At 55.7% G+C, this 19708-nt stretch overlaps 1 protein-coding gene across 1 annotated transcript in view; it reads left to right on the top strand.

Moving 5' to 3' along the window:
* RAP1GAP (RAP1 GTPase activating protein) overlaps positions 1-19708 on the top strand; it is a 46743-nt gene that overhangs the window by 9029 nt on the left and 18006 nt on the right. The window contains 5 exon segments of the mRNA XM_087820177.1: positions 8898-8991; positions 15280-15315; positions 16450-16497; positions 17708-17746; positions 18127-18312. Of these exon segments, the coding sequence (XP_087676303.1) occupies positions 15298-15315; positions 16450-16497; positions 17708-17746; positions 18127-18312 (291 nt within the window). The 5' untranslated portion in view covers positions 8898-8991; positions 15280-15297.

Consider the following 19708-nt stretch of genomic DNA (forward strand, 5'->3'; position numbering starts at 1 on the left):
AGGTTTTTGTTGTGCAGCTTGCTTTTTTCACTTGAGCATTATGCCTCCGAACCCTTTTTCCGCCCAGACGAGAGACCTTCTTTGCCATCACTGCATGGTATTTTGTGGTTTGCACGGGCCTCCATCTATTTAGCCAGCCGCCTTTGAATGAACGTTGGGGTGGCTTCCAGGTTTTAGCTGTTGCATGCCCCGCTGCAATGACTGTTGCGTGCACGTGTGTAAGTAATGCTGGGGGGGTGAGTAAATGCCTAGGAGTGGAGTTACTGGGCCAATGCACTTTTTCACCTTTAACAGTACAGCCAAACAACCCTGCAGAGAAGCAGTAGCGATCTATGTGCCCCAGCCAACTGAGAAAGTTCATTTCCTCAAAACAATGGGAATTACCCACTGCCTCGGTCCTCAACCTCAGGGACCTAGGGTCATTGAGAGGTAAAGATCCCAGATGTGGGAGGCTCCTGGGAGGTCATCTAGTCATGCCCGTGCTCTCTTTACTCCTCCTGTTCCTACACCTCGGTATCTCCCCACTGCGTCCCCGAGAGGCTCAGCCTGTCTTGCAGATCAGGGAGCTCAGTACCTTGCATGGCGGGTGGTTTTACTCTCTAGCACACTGATTCTTGTGTTGTACTCTCGTCTGCCTCTCACCACCGTCACTGGGAATCCCGCCTCACTCCTTAGTAGCCTGCGGAGAAGGAAAGAAGAAAGGAAGGAAGAGACAAGGGAAGGCCAGGAAATGCTCATGGTTAATGTTCACATACTTTACACGTATTAACTCATTTAGTCCTCATGACAACCCTTGGAGGCAGGCACTGCTATCCCATTTTATAGATGGAGAAACTGAGGCTCAGAGAGGTTAGGTAACTTGCCCAAGGTCACACAGTTGTTAGATGGCAGGGCTAGGATACAAGCTTAGGCAGCCTGGCTCCAGAGCCCACACCTCTGATATACCTCTCCAGGCAGGAGCCTATAATTTATTGAGCACCTACTGTACACGGTCATGTGACACTTAACAATAGGGATACGTTCTGAGAAATGCATCATTTAGGTGATTTCGTTATTCTGCAAACATAAAGTGCACTTTCACAAAACCTCAGTGGTATAGCCTCCTACACACCCAGGCTATATGGTCTAGCCTGTTCTTCCTAACTAGGCGACACACCTGTACAGCATGTTACTGTACTGAATACTGTAGGCAATTGTAACACAATGGTAAATATCTAAATATATCTGAACATAGAAAAGGCACAGGAAAAATACAGTGTAAAAGATAAACAGTGACACCGGTGCAGGGCACTTACCATGAATGGAGACCGCAGGACCAGAAGTTGCTCTGGGTGAGTCAGTGAGTGAGCAGGGAGTGAGTGTGGAGACCTAGGACATTACTAGACACTGCTGCAGGCTTATAAACACTGTACACTTAGACTACGCTGAACTTATAAAACAACAGATTAAATCAAGCACTAGAGAAAATGATGCAGCCAAGAGACATGGTAAACACGAGGCGTGTGAGGCTGTTGCTGGCACAACACGGCTACTGTTTTACAGCAAACTTTCTTTTATGTAAGTAGAAAGAGCACACTCTAAAGTAAGATAAAAAGTGTGGTAGAGTAAATACATAAACCAATAACAGTCGTTTATCATCATCAAGTGCTATGTACTGTACGTAATTGTATGTGCCGGCCTTTCCTGTGACTGGCAGGGCAGTAGGCTTGTTTACACCGACATCACCACAAATATGTGAGTAATGTGTTGTGCAACAGTGTTAAGACGGCCACAGCGTCACTAGGTGATAGGAGTTTTTCTGCTCCATTATGTTGTGGGGCCACCATCATTCAGTCCATCACTGACTGAAACGTCATTACGCGGCACATGACTGTACTCTGCTCCAGGCTAGCCGGTTGTACGTATACTATCTAATTTATTCTATACAACAACCCAGCCAAGTAGGTGTTACTGTCCCATTTTGCAGATGAGGAAGCTGAGGCTCAGAGAAGAGAAGCAGCTCGGAGGAGTCTGAGGCGCCCCCTCCACAGTCCCGGCTGGGCAGAGTCAGCCCTGCAGGGTTCCGATTTCAGCCAGTCTTTGGGAATCTTGTACGCACAGCGATGTAGAGACAGGGCCAGGGCTTTTCCTTGTCTCCGTTGGTTAGGAAATGGTGACCTTGTCCCTCTCCAAGGGAGTTTCACCTTGGCCTGGCAGGAACTTATGCTCACCAGCCTGTCCTAGGGCCCATGAGGTGGCAAACCCACTGGCCAGGGAGCGAGAGGGATGGATTAAACAAGGTCTCAGCGTTGGAGCGTTCAGTGTGTGAACAGTGAGGCCCAAGGAGTGCCAGGGCCGGTGTCACTGGGGCTTTGCTTTGAGGTGGGGAGGCCTGGCTCGGATGCAAACACCCAGCCCCATTGTCCAGCCCGGGGCAGGCGTCAGGACGTGTCCTGAATGCGTGACTGAGCGTAGGAATGAAGGGCAGTGAGGGAGTGGGCGGATGATGGAGCCAGCGAGTGAAGGAATGCGGGGAGCTCAGGGGGGCAAGGACAGTAGGTTCACGAGGGAGGTGGGGGGGGGCTGTACAGCTGCGCATGCACACGCAGGCTCCACAGTGGGCCCCACGGTGGGCAGCAGGTCCCGGGCCCATCACTGGGAGTTGTCCTGCGTGGATGGGGCACGGGGTGTAGCAGCTGGGTTTGAGCTTGGGGCGTGGTACCTTGGGCAAAGCACTGGCGTCGGTTTTCTTCCGTGTGGAATGGAGATAACGTTACCTGACTTAGGTTCCTTGTGAGGCTGTTGAGAGGTTCTAGAGTGAAGGCAGTTTGTAACCTCTAAAGTGCCAGGCTGGGTAAACATGTTATTATTTCCTGAGCAGAGGCCCCATGGCTAGGTCATTTCAGTGTCACTCCTCCCCCCGTCCCCTGTGCAGGGAGGAGTACGTCCCCTGGGAGGTAGGGAGGGTCAGGCTTGTGCCACAGCAGGGCCCAGGCCACCTGGGCAGGGAACAGGTGGATGGGAGGCCCGGTCCCCAGGTGCTGTATCTCCCAGTGGGGGCCAGTCCCATGACCTCCTCTCAGAGCTGCCAACCTGTTGTTTGCTCAGGAGGCCACTGCCTGGCCCAGCTCCGGGATCCGGGTGTCTCGGCGCACAGCCAGCTCAGGGTGAGGGTGGGGGCCTCGCCTGCCACCTTCCAGCTCACCCCTCTGCTTAGCTTGGAGCCTGAGGCCCTCTCTTCCACCCCCAGGGCAACCTGCCAGCTCTACCCCTCGATGGCTGTGGGACTGTGGGCCCATCTTGCAACCTCACTGAGCCTCCACCTCTTTATCTCTGAAGTGGGGTGAAGATAACAGCAGCCCTCAGTCTGGGTGGTTGTTGTAAGGATTACGTGATATCACAGTGCTTGGCTCCCCCGGCCCCCACACTCCCCCTTCAGGCTTGGCAGAGGTCAAAGGTGCCTGGAAAAGACAGCCAGGGGCAGCCATGCCTGTAGCCCACCCCCCACCACTCCCCGTGGGCTTGGGAGGAGCAGGCCAGGCTCCTTGGGCCTAGCTTCAAAAATTCACTCACTGGGCTGCCCCTGGCCACCTTCCCTGGCACCTTGGCAGGGCCAGGGGCAAGCAGGGGGCAGAGCCAGATGGTTAAGCTCTGGAGACAATGGGCCTCTGTGGCCCCCAGGGAAGGGGGCAGTTCCAGGGCGGCCTCTAGTCTCTGGTTTCAGGAGATTAGAGTTCTCTCAGACCAGATACCATGACTGGGAGACGCAGGGAGCTCCCAAGCCCTGTCCAAAGGGGCCTCGCTCAGGGAGCTTAGGGTCTACAGGAGTAGCCCTCTGCACCCTCTTCTCACTTTGAGGTCTCTGCCCTTCCCCCTCCCCCTACATGAATCACCAGGTTGGTAGAACCAGCTGGTCTCATGGTCCTGTCCTGGGCTGGTCTCCCCAAATCCTTCTCAGCCCTACGTTCACTGGCTGGCTGAGCCCCTTCTCTGAGCCCCCGGACCACCCAAGTCTGGTTTCCCAACTTGCAGGTGCCATCCAGCACCTGTCCAGCTCCCCTGCTCACCATCGCAGGCTTCCAGGTGTATGCACCTGGTCTGGCCACCAGTTCCACCTGTCTAAATTGAATTTTCAAACATGAATAGGTCACCAGGCAGCAAAGAAGGAAAAGGGAGCCCCGGCAGAGGGAACAGCCTGTGCAGAGGCTTAGCAGGGTGAAACAGTGTGCCTTGTTTGGAAAACTGCCTGCAGCCCAGCCAGGCTAGGACAAGGTGACGGGCAGGACAGAAAGGGGCTGCATGTGTGTGGAGATGAGGCTGGAAGAGTAAGCAGCAGCCAGACCCACCTGGGGACCTCCATGCAAAGCAGGGATTTCTGGATGGGCAAAGGGCCAAGTCCGAGGACAGTCCAGTTCCATTCCCCCTCTGGTGCCCCGAGAGGGTGGGGTTCTGCAGGAGAGTGCCTCATAATAATAATAACAACAACAACAGCAAACACTTCTACAGTGTTCATTCTACTCCGTGGCTCACAGCAACCTTGTGGGGGTGGGTACGTTGGCTCTCATGTTGCAGATGAGAGAAAAAGACAGGACCTTCCCACCAACTGTCCGGCTGGTTAACAGGTGGGAAGCCACCCAGGGAGGCATCTGGTCACCTGTCCTCGGTCTCCCCTACCTCTCCTACCGTGTCTGGGTCTGACCTGCATTTTGCAGAGTAGGGGACTTCCCTGAGATGCCCCCCACCCCAGTGTGGCATGTGGAGCCCTGGACTGATGGAAGGCCTCGTTCTAGTCCGCAGTCTGCCCCTGCCTTGCTGGGTGACCTCGAGGTGCTGGTTTAATCTCCCTGAGCCTCAGTTTACCCTTCTGGGAATTGGGGACTCTAGCAACTGCTTTATCTCTGCATCCAGTTCCGGTGAGTCTCCCAGGGTTGAGCAGCTAAAGAGGGCTTTTGAAAAGTACAAAGAGCTGTTCTCATGATGGTGAGAATATTATTGTTACCTTGATATGGAGATAAGGGAGGGGGAGGAGGTGCAGTGACAGTTGCCAAGAAACCCGGGAGCTGTCAGCAGCGGCTTCCAGCCTGGCCCTTCCCACTCAGGAGCTGAGCCACTGGGCCCTCCCTCCACACTCTTGCTGCACTTTTTCCCTGGAAGAGATGGGTGCTCCAAGAGGGAGGGGAGCTGGGGCCAGCTGGCCGGTGGCCATATATCTGTAGGGCCTGAAGGTGACCCAGGAATGTGTCTGGCCCGAACCCCAGGTTGGCTCCAGCTTTCTCTGTGACCTTGAGCAAGTCACCTCCTCTCTGGCTACCACCTCTTTCTGTGCCCAAGTGTCCTGTACCTGTAGGCAGGTGTCCAGGCCAAACATGGCAGGATTAATGCTTGACCTGGGGAAGATGCTTGGCAGTGGCTGCAGAAGCCAGGACCTGTGGTGGGGAGGTCACCAGGGGTCAAGGCTGGGTGGCAAGACTGAGAGCCTGGGTTGAGAGCAGCTGTGATGTGTATAGTAAAAGAACACTGGCTGGAGTCAAACCTTGGCACTGCCCTTTCCTTGGTATGACCTTGGGCTTGTTCCTTAACCTCTCTGAGCCTCAGTTTTCTTATTTAGAAAAAAGCCGCTGTGGTGATCAAATGAGACAATGCCTGTGCAAACTGTAGAGTGCTGTGCAGATCTATACCTATGGTCATGGCATGGGGAAGGCATGCTCCAGGCACCCTCCAGCTGCTACAGGTGCAGGCGCGATGCAAAGCATGTTAAGCTGGGCCAGGCCATAGCACCAGGAAGGTTGTCAGAGAAGTGGGGAGGGGCAGAGGCTTGAGGGACCTGGAGCGAAAGGAATGGTGGAGGACAGGAGGAGTCAAGGGTGGGATAGGAGAGGGGGGCAGAGACAGAGAGGTTCAGGTTCGTGAAGAGGGAGGAAACTGATCAAGTTGGGGGAGGTGTGCGGAGGCCAGAGGCAGAAGGGAAGGGCGGGATGGCTAGAAAGGTGGGAGAGATGTGAGAGGCGAGGAAAGCTGATACAAGGAGGCATCAGAGGCTAGAGGTGGGGGGAGGGAGGGGAGAGGCTAAGTTTATTCATTCCTTCAAAAGTGTTCATTGAGAAATTGCTATTGACTCAGAGCCAGTACAGTGCAGCGTTAGGGCACAGCATCTAGACCTAGATGATCAGGGGTTCAAATCCTCCGTACTTCACTTACATTTACTGTCAGTGTGGCCTTGGACAAGTTGCTTAACCTCTCAGTGTCTTAGATGAGTTAACACGAGCAAAGGAGTTGAAGCAGAGCCTGCACGTGGCACGTTCTGTACCAGCGTCGGCTGCTGCTGTTACTATGGTTATTACCTCTCCAGTGTGACGCGCTGGGTCCACGGCGCCAGCTGCCCATACTATGAAGTTCGGATCTTGGGCTCTGGACTGACATCTGGGTTCAACTGGCTGCTGTGCCACATGAACTGTGTGACCTTGGGCAAGTTTCATACCCTTACGAGCCTCAGTTTCCGTATGTGTAAAGCCAGCCATTTCTGAGTACCTGTCTCCTGGAGGAGCTACGAGAATTAAATAAAGTCAGGCAAGGCACAGGCCAGCTGTGGCTTTTGCTGTTTCTGCCCTTCTGTCCCTCAGCTGGGAGGATGGGGTGGACAGGGCCCCAAGCCCCTGATGTCCTGCTCTGTCCTCATCATGGATTCCTTTCCCTCCCCTGCCCTTTATAACTAAGCATGACCTTTGAGGTGGAATTACCTGTGGGAGGGGGAAGGGCGGAAGGCTGGGTATTTCTGGTGAGGAGCAGGACTCCGGCCAGCCAAGAGCTGGAGAGCAGAGGACCTCGAGGCTGGGTCCCGGATGGAAGCCAGAGCCCCCTTGTCTTCGAAGACCTCCCTAGTCCTGCACCCACACGAACAGTCTTGACTGAGATGGGCACCTGGGCGTGGGGAAGCTGAAGTTGAGAGGGTTCTGGAAGGAGAACGTGGTAGAGAGCTGCTGCCAGGCTGACCCGCAGTGACCACTGTTTGAGCCTGGGGGCAGGACAGGGGGACAGGCAGGACACCACCCAAATAGCTCCATCATGGGCAACAACCTCCACGAGGCAGCCAGGGCCACGCCAAGACAGTGGTCCCTACCACCAAGGGCCCAGCCTCACCTGGGCTTCAACCCAGGACCTCCTGGCTCCTGGGAAGCTTCTGCTCACCAGTCCACTGGCACTGGCCCTGCTCAGTCACCCACTTGCTAGGGGAAGTAGCTTCATCTCTCTGAGCCTCATTTTCTCCCACCTGTAAAAATGGGGATAAATATTGCCAACGTTCTAGCACTGCAGTGAGGGTATAATATGCTTGACACAGTTACAGCACACAGTAGGTCTCAACAAAGAGTCCCTGGGCAGCCACAGTGGGATTTGCCTGGACCATCTCTGTAGGCCTCTCTCTAGTCCCTCGTCTTCAGTTTCTCCCCACGTCAGCATGCCTTGCAGTCTACAGGAACCTGTGTTTAGGCTGTTTCCTTGCTCACAAACCTTCACTACCTCCCTGCTGCCAACCCTCATTGAGCCATTTGACTATTCAACAAATACTTAATGGGATCCTAGCTTGGGGAGCCAGAGTTTACCACAAATGAATGAATATCAAAGAATTTATTGAGTGAATAGCTGGTAGCTGCCCAGGCTCTATGATGAATTTTTTTGGAAACCGAGGCTGAGAGGAATGTGTCATTTATGGTCACACAGCAAGTAGGTGCCTGGGAATACCTCCCACACTGATGACACAGGCTGGAAATGCCACCACATGCATCCTGTGGGCCAAGACCTTCCTTTTCAGATGCACTCCTGGGAGGAGGAGAGACATCTGCAGCAGGGCTGTGGATGGCTTCTCTGGGCCACTTCTGCTGGAGTAGCTGGACTGAGGGGAGTCAGCAGAGGGGCTCAGAGTCCCTCAAGGTCTCCTTCCTGGGCAGGTTCCTGTAGGCTCATCCCTCCTGGGGTGTGGCAGTCCCAGCTTCACCTGACTCAAGCAGCTGTGTGCTGCTGAGGATAGACTGGCGGCCTGAATGACGCATCCTCTTGGTTGATGGGACCTGGGCGGGGATACAGCCACGTCATGGTGGCCTGAGGCAGCCAGCAGAAGCCAGGCCTGCTCCCCCAGCCCCGGACTCCCTGGGTCCCAGGAACCACTGGGCACTTCCTCTCCCTGACCCTGGAGGTGGCCTCCTCAGCAGGCTCCCTAGGGTGACGGAGCTGACTTCACCCTCACCAGACCAGTTTCCTTTCCTCCGGGAGGGGCGTGGTATGGGCACAGAGTCCGGGCTTGCATTCGGCTAGCCTCCGATGCTGGCTCTGCTGCTGACTGGCTGTGTGACCTCCACATGCCTCTGTCTGGGTCCTTATCTGTCAAATGGGAATACCAGTGTAGTGAACCGTCTGTGCCCTCGGGCCGGAGAGCGGGGCTTGGCACAGGGCCTAACACACAGTAGGCCCAATGAGTGTCAGGTATTGTCATTGTCAATGACAGCAGTAGCCCAGCCTCTCAGCCCTAAGGCCGCTGTCTCCCTGAGGCTCAGGGAGGGGCCATAGAGGCTGGGGCACCCTGCTTAATCCAGAGGTCAGGGCTCAGCCATGGACAGCAACCCTTACTGCCTCCTGCCTCAGTCTAATCGTCTTCAGACCGGGCTGGCGTGTGTGTGAGGGAGGCCCAATGGAGAGCTGGGGGAGAGACCCTGATCGCATCTCTGACCCCTGGGGAGGGAGAGCCTGATGAGCAGCCCTGCTCAGGAAGCTCCTCCTCTCCCTCCTCCTGCGGACCCCAGCACCCACTCCTCCAGGAAATCTGTCCCCCTTCCATCCCCCAACTCTGAGGTTGCCTCTTCCTCCCAAAGTTCACAAGTGTCCCGACTGGAGGCTCTCCCTGACCTCAGACCCTTCTTCTCTTCCAGGGGGAGTGATGGGCAGAACCAGCGCTTCCCTCAGGCACTAGACTTGCCACGAGTGGACCTAGTCTCCCCACCTACTGCTTCACTCTACCCAAAGGTAAGTGCCCCCCCTCCCACTGCCCCTGGTCTGGAGACCCCCAGGGCTGAGAGATGCCTAAGAATGACCACTGGGCAGAGGTAAAATGTTCAGGCTACCCCTCCCCACTCCTGGGTGGGCCCAATGCAGTCCCAGAGGTTGAATGGGGGTCTGAAGCACTGCTGGGGGAGGAAGAACAGTTGGGAATGAACCAGCCCCAACCATTCTTTTTTAAAAAATTGACTTTAGAGAGAGGAAGGGAGAGAGAATGAGAAACATCAGTGTAAGAGAAACTTCTATCGGTTGTCTCCCGCACACGCCTGGACCAGGGATCGAACCTGCAACCTGGGTATGTGCCCTGACCAGGAATCGAACCCACCACCCTTCGGTGTATGGGACAATGCTCCAACCAACTGAGCCACACTGGCCAGGGCTCAACTATTCTTCACAGTCTTCATCAACATCAGTTTCCTCACCTGTAAATTGGGTATGACAGTACTCACTTTACAGTGAGTACTGTCATTGTGAGGATTAAATGAAAAAGTGCTGATGAAGCGTTCCATACACAATACCTGGCAGAGAGTAAAAGCCCTATAAATGAGGCTATTGTTGTTATCACCAAAAATCAAATGTTCACCCAGTATCTGATTTGTGTCAGACTTTGTGCTGGGTGCTAAGCAGGCAGAAAGCAACTAGATGCAGACCCTGCCCTCAAGGAGCTATAGTCCAGTTTAGAGAGAAAGAATTAAATTTATGCAGAGTGTCAAATACCAGTAATAACAGCTAGCAGTGATTGAGATTTCTTGTGGGCCACGTGGGTACTTAATGCTTTACATACAGTATTTCATTTCACCCTCAAACTGTAAGTACTAGTGCTAACTACTATTATTAGTCCCATTTTGCAGATGAGAAAGTCAAGGCTCAGAGAGGTTCAGTTACTTGTTCAAAGACACACAGGTAGGATGCTATGGGGTCAGGACTGGAACTCAGGTTGTCTGACCAGAGTGGCTGGCCTTGTGGCCTCTCTAATGCAAAGGATCATAAGCCCTCACTTTTGAGTACACTTTACAGTTTCTAAAGCATGTTCACAGACATCATGTCTCTTGGTCCTTTCATCAAACCTCGAGTGGTAGGTATTCTCCAGATGAGGATCCAGATGCTCAGAGAAGTGAAGGGGTTTTCCCAAGGTCACACAGCCAGGAAATAGCAGAACAGGATCTGCCAAGCTCTTCTCCCAGCACTCTGGCTGGAACAAGGGCCATGTTCCTCTCCTAGGCTGGGAGAACAGATGGCCAAGGAATGGTGTCCGTGTGGGGGACCACCACCACCAAGGGGGTCCTAGTGGGGGGTCCTATGGACAGTATCACAGGGATCCTCTCCTGCTCTTTGTGCCTGGGCAATAGCCCAAGATGGGCCATTGTTGATCCCGGAGCTTGGCAGGAAGGGATTGACTCAGTGGCAGCTGGGTTCATGAGTGAGCATCTGGGAGGAGGCCTGGGTTCTCACCAAGGGCCATGTGCCCTTGGACCATAGCTTTTCCTCTCTGGGCCTCAGTCTTCCCATTAGGAAAATTAGGGTTGGACTAGTCCATTGCCCTGAGTCCTGCCTGCTCAGACAGCCTGAGGCTGGCCTTCTTGGATTAGTTCTGAGGTGCCTTCCCTTGGGTTTCCTGGCCTCCACCCAGTCTATCTAGAAACCTCTGTTTGTGCCAACACAGCCCAGACTGCAGACTCCTGACAGTGCACCCTACCCCAGAATCAAGACACAGTCTGTGGATCATTCTCTTTTGACAGAGGAGGAAACCAGTGTCCAGAGAGATTGAGCCATTTGTCTGGGTCCCCAGCAAACCAATGGTGGAGCTGAGGGAACCAGGCCTGTGACACATTGTCCACCCTCTCCCCCAGCACCCCTAACGCTACACACATTTATAATGTTGATGGAGCCAGATTGAGGGGCAGGAGATCTCCCTGTGCCAGTGGGCAAATCCTGCCCCTCTCTGGCCCTCACTTTCCTCATCTGTAAAATAGAAGTGACAGTTCCTTTTTTACCCACCTTGCCAGCTTACAACTGAGTGATGACCTTGAAAGTAACTTTGGAAAGTAGAAATCAGGTAGCTGAACTGTTATCAGCATTATATGTTCCCAGGGTAGGACAGAACACCCAGAAGGGACTCTCTTCATTGGGGAGCCACGCTTGAGATACTCAGGACCCTCCTACCCTGTCCCCTTATGGGGGTTTCTTCACTTGGGGATTCAGAAATCTGCACAGATGTACATACACAGCCTACCCACACTTATGTACATGGATATAATCACATGTCCTCATATGTATTCAGAAACTTGCACATGTACATATGCAAGCATGTACAGATACATATGTATAAACACACATAATCAGGATGTCCAGGCACACACAGTCACATGTGGTCTCAGTCTCACACACACATACAGCTGCATGCACACATGTGCACCCCCTCCACTCCGCCTGGCACACAGGCATCTCCGGTGATACGAGCAGGTCTTGTCTCCTCCCAGTGTGGGAATGGATATTTCTCTGGCTGCTTTTTGCTGGGTGCCCGGAAGCGCTCAGGCCTGGAAGTGCTGCATAAATCAATATTTGCTGCTGTTAATTATTAAAAACAAAGCTACACCGTGTCTGGAACACACATATCTGGAGTTCCCACCGGCACCCCTGGGCTCCAGCCTGACCCAGGGCCAGGTCTGGGGGAAAGGAAGGCATAGTGCCTTCCTTCCAGGAGCCCTTGGCCCTGGAGGTAGAGGGTGGTGGGCAGCTGCCAGCAGCTCCTTCAGGATGAAGAAAGGTTGGGCACTGAGCTGGTGGGCAGCCTTGCCCCTGCAGGGTCCAAAGCAGCTGGTGTTGACTTAGCCACAGCTCAGGAAGCAATTGCCGCTTTCCCAGCGTCTGTCTGGGAAGGGGGAGCTGAGGCCCCAGCCCTGCCCCCAATGTCAGACACAATGCAGGGTCAGCTGAAAGGGCCAGCAGAGGCCTTATATTTTACAGATGGGGAAACTGAGGGCTACAGAGATGTCAGGGGCTCACTCAAGTTCACTCAGCAAGTTGTAGCAAGGCCAGAGCTAGAATATGTCCTGAAGTCTGCTCCATACAGTGGGGCCTTGGCAGCCCCTCCCCAGGCACTGTGGTTGTCTCCCCCAGGGTCAGGGGCAATTAGGACAAAGGTGGAGGTAATTAGAGCTAGGTATGGCATGGGACCTGGGGAAGGGAGAGAACAGGCCAGCCACTGTCAGACATTAGGGGACAGGAGGAGAGGAGGAGAGGAGAGCAGCTCCAGGCCTTTCCCTGGATTCCTAGTTCTGCCTTTCCTAGCTGTGTGATCTTGAGCGTATTTCACCTCTTGGAATCAGTTTTCTCTTCTGTAAAATGGGGATCACACTCATATCTCCTGGGTTGTGGGGAGAGGATGAGATTTGCTAAGGGTCCAAAATTAAGTAAGAAAAGCCCTCTGTCTCCAAGGTAACCCCCTTTATCCTGCCCGGCTTCACAGCCGGCCCCAAGACCCCGACCCAGAGGCCCTGAGGCGGGGTACCCAAAGTTTGAGAAGATGGGGAAAACCCGGGGGTGCCAGAAAGCCCCGTGCACTGAAATCTTCTGGCGCTCCAGCAAGCGCGCGCAGGCGCAGTGTCCGGGGCCGCGGGCCGGCCGCTCCAGGGGGCGGGGTCTCCTGTGTCCCCGCCCCGGATCTCCGCAGCCCCTCCCCCGCCCGCGCCGCCCGCACCTGGCGCCCCGCCCCCTCCGGCCCGGCCGCCCGGCGAGCCCAGCGCAGGCAGCGCCGCCGGGAGCCGGAGCCGGAGCGCGGAGCTCGGCGCTGCGGGGCCCGGGCCGGGGCGCGCGCGGGCCGGAGCCGGCGGGACCAGCTGAACACCACCGGGGCGGGGGCTGGGCCGGATCGGGATGGCGCAGCTGCGGTCCCTGGCGCCCCCGGGCCGTCCGCGGAGGGGCTCGCTGCCCACTGGGGCCGGCTGGCAGGTGAGGACCAGGGCGCGGGTGGCCTGGCCGAGGGGCTCAGCGGGAGCCGCCGGGTCAGCCCGACTTCCTAGGAGCCGGGCAGGCTCTGCCCAGCCAGGGCGCGCGTGCGAGGCTCCGTCATGGAGGGCGTGCTAGCTTCTGGACTGACACCGTGACACGGCGGCCACAGGGCACACCCCTGCCCTAGGGTCCCCGACCTTGGGCTCCTTCTGCCGCTGCCCATGAAACAGAGTGCCCGTGGTGGCACTGTGGCTCTGAGCTACAAGTGTGTGTGTGTGTGTGTGTGTGTGTGTGTGTGTGTGTGTGTGTGTGTGTGTGTGTGTGTGAATGCACCCCTGTGTACTAGCTTTGGGACAGTTTCGTCCACCCCCTGCCCCCTTTAGGGGGGTCTGAATGTTACAGTGTAACTTCTGTGTGATGCTCCGGGCCACCTGGCTCACAGCTTTCCATGTGTCAAGGCATCTGCTGCTCCCGAGAGGCTGTAACTGTGGGTGTCACTTGTTGCTGTTTGTACACTCTGGGTGACAATACCATGTGTCAGGCTTTATGTGGCTGTGTTTATGTGACTCCGCTGCATTGTTCCTGGCCACGTTCGGTCACCCTGAGTGGGGTGCTCTGGGGGACATCAGTGCGCCCCATCACCGCTGGGCTGAAGTTGGTGGGCACAGATGCCGATGCTGCTGTCTGCTGCTGTCGTACGGGGTGTTGGGCTGACAGGCATGTTTGTCTACCTGCAGTGCAGGCGTGTGTCTGACTTCTGCCGTAACTGCCTGTGGAATTGTATCGTCCAAGCCCAGAAGTGCTGGGTGTGGCCACAGGTGACCATGGGTCAGTGTCTCCCACCGTGCATTTCATGGGGTGGGTTTTGCCCCTGTCGTCAAGCCTCAGAGTGTGCACATGGGGTGTTTGTGTCTCATGATTTTTAACAGAGCTCTGTGTGTGTGTGTGTGTGTGTGTGTGTGTGTGTGAGAGAGAGAGAGAGAGAGAGGGAGAGAGATGGGGGCATGTACTCACGTGGGTGTGAGGACCAGACCTGTGCCCTCGCCCTTGGTGATTAGCCACTCCACAGTTACTGCATGCTTTTCCTTTTTCTCAAAACTCACTTAATGTTGTGCGATCAAGTCTGTCATACCTGATCCACAGGGTGTGTGACTGCGATGGGGAAAGTACGTGGGAGTGGGGCTCCGTAGCGCAGTTTCCATGAACGTGCCTGCCTGTATGTGCGAGCGCATGTTACTGTGTCTCCGCACACAGACGTGAGGGTGGTTTTGTGGTGTCCGTGTAACTTCGCGTGCAGTTGCCGGTGTGCACATCTGCACAGGGGTGGGTTTGCATTTGTGTGTGTGATTCTTGTGCATGGACCTGTGTATGTGTGAGTGGGTGTGCTGTTGTGTAACTTAGTACACCAACACCAGTGTTTGCGGGTTAGCGTATAGCTTTGAGTCTAAGAATTAGTATACACAGACCCCGTGGGTTTGTGTGTGTTTGCTTTCTTTGGTACAGTGAGACTGTTTAAATACTGGTGTGTAGGCCTGTGAATGTGTGTTTGAGCAAGAGAGAAAGAGTATGTGTTTCCTGGTGCACAACCGCATAGCACATGTGTATGAGCTCAGGTGATGCCTCCACTGGGCAGCAGGAGCCAGGAGGGGTTGGGGGAGGGGCGAGTTCTGGAGACTCTGGGGGCTTCCCAGCCCAGCCCCCAGCCCACCAGCCATCAATGATGCCGTCTTCCAGGAAGGCTCACAGGGAGTTGGCGATGGAGAGGCTGAAGCTGCCAAGGCAGCTGGCAGATGCCCGATTAACCCTACGTGTGCCCTGGCAGCCTCAGGAGAGGCTCTCTGTGAGGGGTGAGGGGTGCATGTGGACTCACACATGTGTGTTGGGCCAATGGAACATTCCAGCATCCTCTCCCCCAACAGCCCCCAGCCCACACTGCTTGGGGGTGAGGGTGGAACCACAGACCCTCCTGAGAGTCCCAGCTAAGCTCCTCTCTGGGGCTGGGACCTGGGGCTCTTCTGATGGGTACATGGACTGGTCCTGGCACTGCCAACCCTGTAGTTACATAGGGGAGCTGTTTCTCTCCCCAAGGGTCACATCCTCTGTCTGAGGCACCAATCTCCTCCTTTGGGGAAGGGGACTGAGTGGGGTGTGCTGCCCCATGGGGGCCCAGACTCTGGGCTGACAGATCCAAGGTGGTTGGTCAGATCTAGAGGGACCAGGACAGATGGGTTGGGTGCAGATGCCTTGGGGGCTCAGCAGGATCAGCTGGCACATGACTTGCTTTCTCCCCCATCTCTGTTGCAGAACACAGATCTGTTTGAGATGATTGAAAAGATGCAGGTGAGGCTGGATCTGTTGTCCATTCCTGGGAGCCATAGACAGGGCTGGGATGGGGTGGGGGGTCCTTGCTATATCTCCAGCCCCACATCTCTCTGAAGACAGGCCAGGAGCCCTTGGCAGACCATACATGGAGGAGATGGTGTCAGCATGTTGTCCTGAGCCCTCTGTCAGGACACATACACACGCATGCGCACACACACAGACACACACACACGGGACTGGTAGTGCCCAACTCCCTATCGAGCCCAGGCACCTCTTGCATCTCCCCACCTCCCATCCCTGTGTAGGTCCCCAGCAGAGCTGGGGTCCCCACTTCAGTCCACCCCTCAAGAGGCATCAGAGACTCTGCAGGACCCCCATGTAAAATGGGAGAAGGGACAGTTGCCAGGGCACAGGGCAGCCACAGGCTGTGAGTCAGGGAGGGGGAGGTGTCGAGCCAGGCAGCCCCGCCCCTTCTGTCTGACTCCTGCCCACCCTCCACTCCCTAGGCCTGGGCTCCCAAGCCCTTGTCTGTTTTTGGCTTGGGTATGTGTTGGGAGGTGGGCAGAGTCTGGGGTGACTTGAAAAAACCGCAGGAGCTTTCCCTGATGTCAGTTTTCCCTCCAAACCCTCTCTCCTGCCCCTTCCTGTTTCTCTGCTTCTCTTACTTAGTCTTTCTGACAGGGTCTCTCCCCTCCTCCTCTCTCTTTCTCTTTCTCTCCCCCTCTCTCCCTCTCCCTCTCCCTCCCCCTCTCCCTCTCCCTCTCCCTCTCCCTCTCCGGGTCTCTCCCTCTCTCTCTCTTAACAACACGTATCTGTGTAGATGCAATAGCCTCCCTCCCCAGCTCCCCACACTCACACGCAGGCACGTGCACACCCCTGCCCCCACTCCCAGCGGCAGGCATTCCCGCACAGAGCCCCCAGCCCCTCCCTGCTGCCTCCGGCCTCCCATAGCCCAGGTTACCGGCAGGACAGCCAGCCCTGCAGAGAGGCCTGAGCAACCCAGCACCCTGCCCCGGGAGTACCCACATCGGTGGGCTTTCCCCTTCTACACCAGAAGGGCTGTGAGCCCCGGGGAGGTGGCCCTGCAGCACGCATGGGAGGGGTGTGAAGGGAGGGAGGGGTGTAACAGGAGGTGCTGCCCTCTCTTTGCAGGGAAGCAGGATGGACGAACAACGATGCTCCTTCCCACCACCCCTCAAAGTAGGTCTGAGCCGCAACCTCCCTTCCCTTCTTTGGGCTTCCGAGCAGCCTCTCCAAAGGGCTTGGGGACCTGGCGGGCGATGGGAAAAGGGGCAGACTCCCTCCCTCGGGTGGGGGTGGGGCCTGGGAAGTCCTGCCACAGCTGCCCATCCAAGCAGCCAGCCCAGGAGAACCCATCCCCTTTCAAGAAGTAGTCCTGTACCCAGCTCTGGCCGTCTAGGGGTTCTGAGAGGTGGAGGACCCCTCCCTTGCTATGGGCCTGGCGCCTTCATTCCAGCTCCTCCCCACCCGTCTTCACCTCACCACTGCAAACAGACCCTGCCTCTCCAGGCTTCCCCCCTCAGAGTCTAAGCCCATCCCTCATATGACGCCTGTGTAAACCGTTTTCCTGGAAGCCAATTATGATGAGCCGTTGTAGGAAGACTCAAACCCAGGACCAGGAGGCTTATGCTCTCCTGCTCCCTGTAGCTCCTACCTGGAAGGCTGAAGGGGAGGGCGGGTAGAGGTGACCTGCTTGCCCCCTCGCCCCATCCTCCCATGAGGAGACTGACAGGAAGCCAGGGACTGAAGGAGATTCAAGGAGGCTCTTGTTTAGGCTCAGAATGTTCTCAGGGGGGGACTGCATAGCCCCTCCAGGTAGGCATATGGTTCTCTTATTGATGATTTGGGACCCCAACCATCCAAGAAAACTGGCAGCTAGGTCTGGGGGAGTGGGCTCAGGGCTGCAGCGCTGAGGATTAAAGGGGGTTCATGGGCATAAGCCTGATGCTCTGTCCAGGGCCGGGGTTTTCAAAACGGGGTCCTCGGAGCTTGTGAGGCTGGAAGTTCTCGGGCCCGCCCAGACCTAGGGCATCAGAAACTTGGGGTGGCACGCAGCCATCTGTGCTTAATGAGCTCCCAGGCCGCTCCGATGCACTGAGAACCTCCGGCCTGGAGGCTCCTTCTGGGAGGCAGTGAGCTGCTCCTCCCCAAGCAGGACGGGCCCCGAAGAAGCCAGCAGCGCTCAGTGAGCTAAACCCGCTTTGACCCCTGCCCCGTGGGGTCACCCCAAAGCAAGCCCCCCACACCTGTGAGACAGGGTGATGGGGACACAGCCCCATCCACATTCCCAGCATCGGTGCTGCCAGACAGAGGAGCATCCTGGGGGGGCTGGACATAAAGGGCTTGGATCCCATCCCCACTGGGACCCGGTCCTGCTTGTGTTTTGCAGACGGAGGAAGACTACATTCCCTACCCAAGCGTCCACGAGGTAACCGGCCGGGCCCTCCTCCCCCCCCCCCCCCCCCCCCCAGCCCATCCTCACTTCCAGCCCGGAAGGCACTCCCAGAAGCTGGGATGCCCGGCCCTCCTCCCTGTGAGGAGTCTAACCACAGTGGGGCCTGGAGACCCAGCTTATAGGCCAAAGGCTTTAGAGCCCATTTGAACTCAAGGCTTCTGAGCCCAACATTGCAGCCTCTCTGCCAAAGTCATGCTCCCAGCACACCCCTTCCTTTAGGAATGGAACTTGGGGCTCCATGTTGTCTGGGACCCATATAGGCTCTGGATTGTTCCTAGATATGAGCTGGGGAGTTGTCCTGGGGTCCCCGGTGGGGTGCAGTGTGGGTGGCTCTCAGCTGAGTCCCCCTTTAGGTCTTGGGGCGAGAAGGACCCTTCCCCCTCATCCTGCTGCCCCAGTTTGGGGGCTACTGGATTGAAGGCACCAACCACGAAATCACCAGCATCCCAGAGACAGAGTCGCTGCAGTCACCCACAACCAAGGTGAAGCTGGAGTGCAACCCCACAGCCCGCATCTACCGGAAGCACTTTCTCGGCAAGGTGGGTGGCCCACTGGTATTGGGGGCTGGGCCTAGGATGCAGAGAACCCTTAGGCTGGGGCTGGGTGACAGTCCCAGAGCCCCAAGTGTCAGGGAGCATGCACGGTGGATTCACTCATTCATTCAACAAACATTTATTGCAAAAGGCAGTTTTGTGGCATAGTGGTCAGCAGCAGAGAGGCCACCAGGGTCTGCATCCTGGCTCTGCCACTTAATGCACGGGACATCAGGCAAGTGGCTTACCCTCTCTGTGCCTGTTTCCTTGGCTGTAAAAATGGAGATGAGGTGATACCCACCTCATAAAGTTGCTGCAAGGCTTGAATGACAGGGTGCTTGTAAAGTGTTTAGAATGGCATCTAGCGCAGAGTAAGGCTCAGTCAGGGTTCGCAGATAATGAGCCCCAGCTGTGTGCCTGGCCCTGTTCAAGGCACCAGGTATGTAGCAGCAAACAAAATGTACCCAGGCGCCCCCCTCAGGCAGCCTGAGGTGGGGAGTGGGGGATGGGGAGACACAGTAATGTCATGGTGTGACCTGGGTTGATGCAGCCCCCACCCCATCACCAGCCCCAGAGCAGGGACCCTGCCTGGTCCCAACTTGTCAGAGTGTCACCTAGTGGTGTTCCAGGCAAGAGTTATTGGGTAAGTTTGTGGGAGCTGGAGGAGAGGTCCCATGCTAGGACCCTGTATGTGCCAGGCTCCACACCGGGTGCTGTCTCCACAGCAGTTTCCTCTGAGGCGACAGATTGTAGCTTGGGCTCTAGGGTCGAGGCCTGGGTGGGAATCTTGGCTCTTCCATTTACTAATGGGATGACCTTGGGCAAGTTATTGAACCTTCCTAAGCCTGTTTCCTCATCTATGAATATGAGATAATAAAAGTACATTAAAGCATAGAAAACCATACCTGGCACATAGTAAGTACTCAATAAATGTTAGCTGTTATTATTACATCTTAATTACTCTGTGAGATCAGGGTTGTCCTAGCTTTTCAGAAGAGGAAACAGGCCCGAGAGGTAAAGCGACTCGGTCAAAGTCACATAGTTACTGTGCTAAGAGTTGGACTGAGCTCTGGCTGACCTTCCATCAAGACACGCCATGGGAATGTCACAGTATTGTACTGTGATTATGTCATGTGATAAATACCGCTACTCGGCAATCATATTACAGTATACGAATGTGTCAAAGTAACTTGTACATCTTACATTTATACAGTTATATGTCAAATATATTTTAAAGAGGACATGCTGTGGGAGGGGTCATGTTGCTAGGCATGTGTGTGCATGTGCATGCACGTGCGTGTTGGGAGGAGGGGTGATTCCTTGGGGAGTTGGGAGGTGTGTCACCTCAGTCTGAGCCCAAGGCATTGGCCTGACCCTGGGGGGAATTGGTGCTAAGGTTGGG

This window comes from Miniopterus natalensis, chromosome 9 (genome assembly GCF_054644295.1).
Source record: "Miniopterus natalensis isolate mMinNat1 chromosome 9, mMinNat1.hap1, whole genome shotgun sequence".
In the NCBI taxonomy this organism is placed as follows: Eukaryota; Metazoa; Chordata; class Mammalia; order Chiroptera; family Miniopteridae; genus Miniopterus; species Miniopterus natalensis.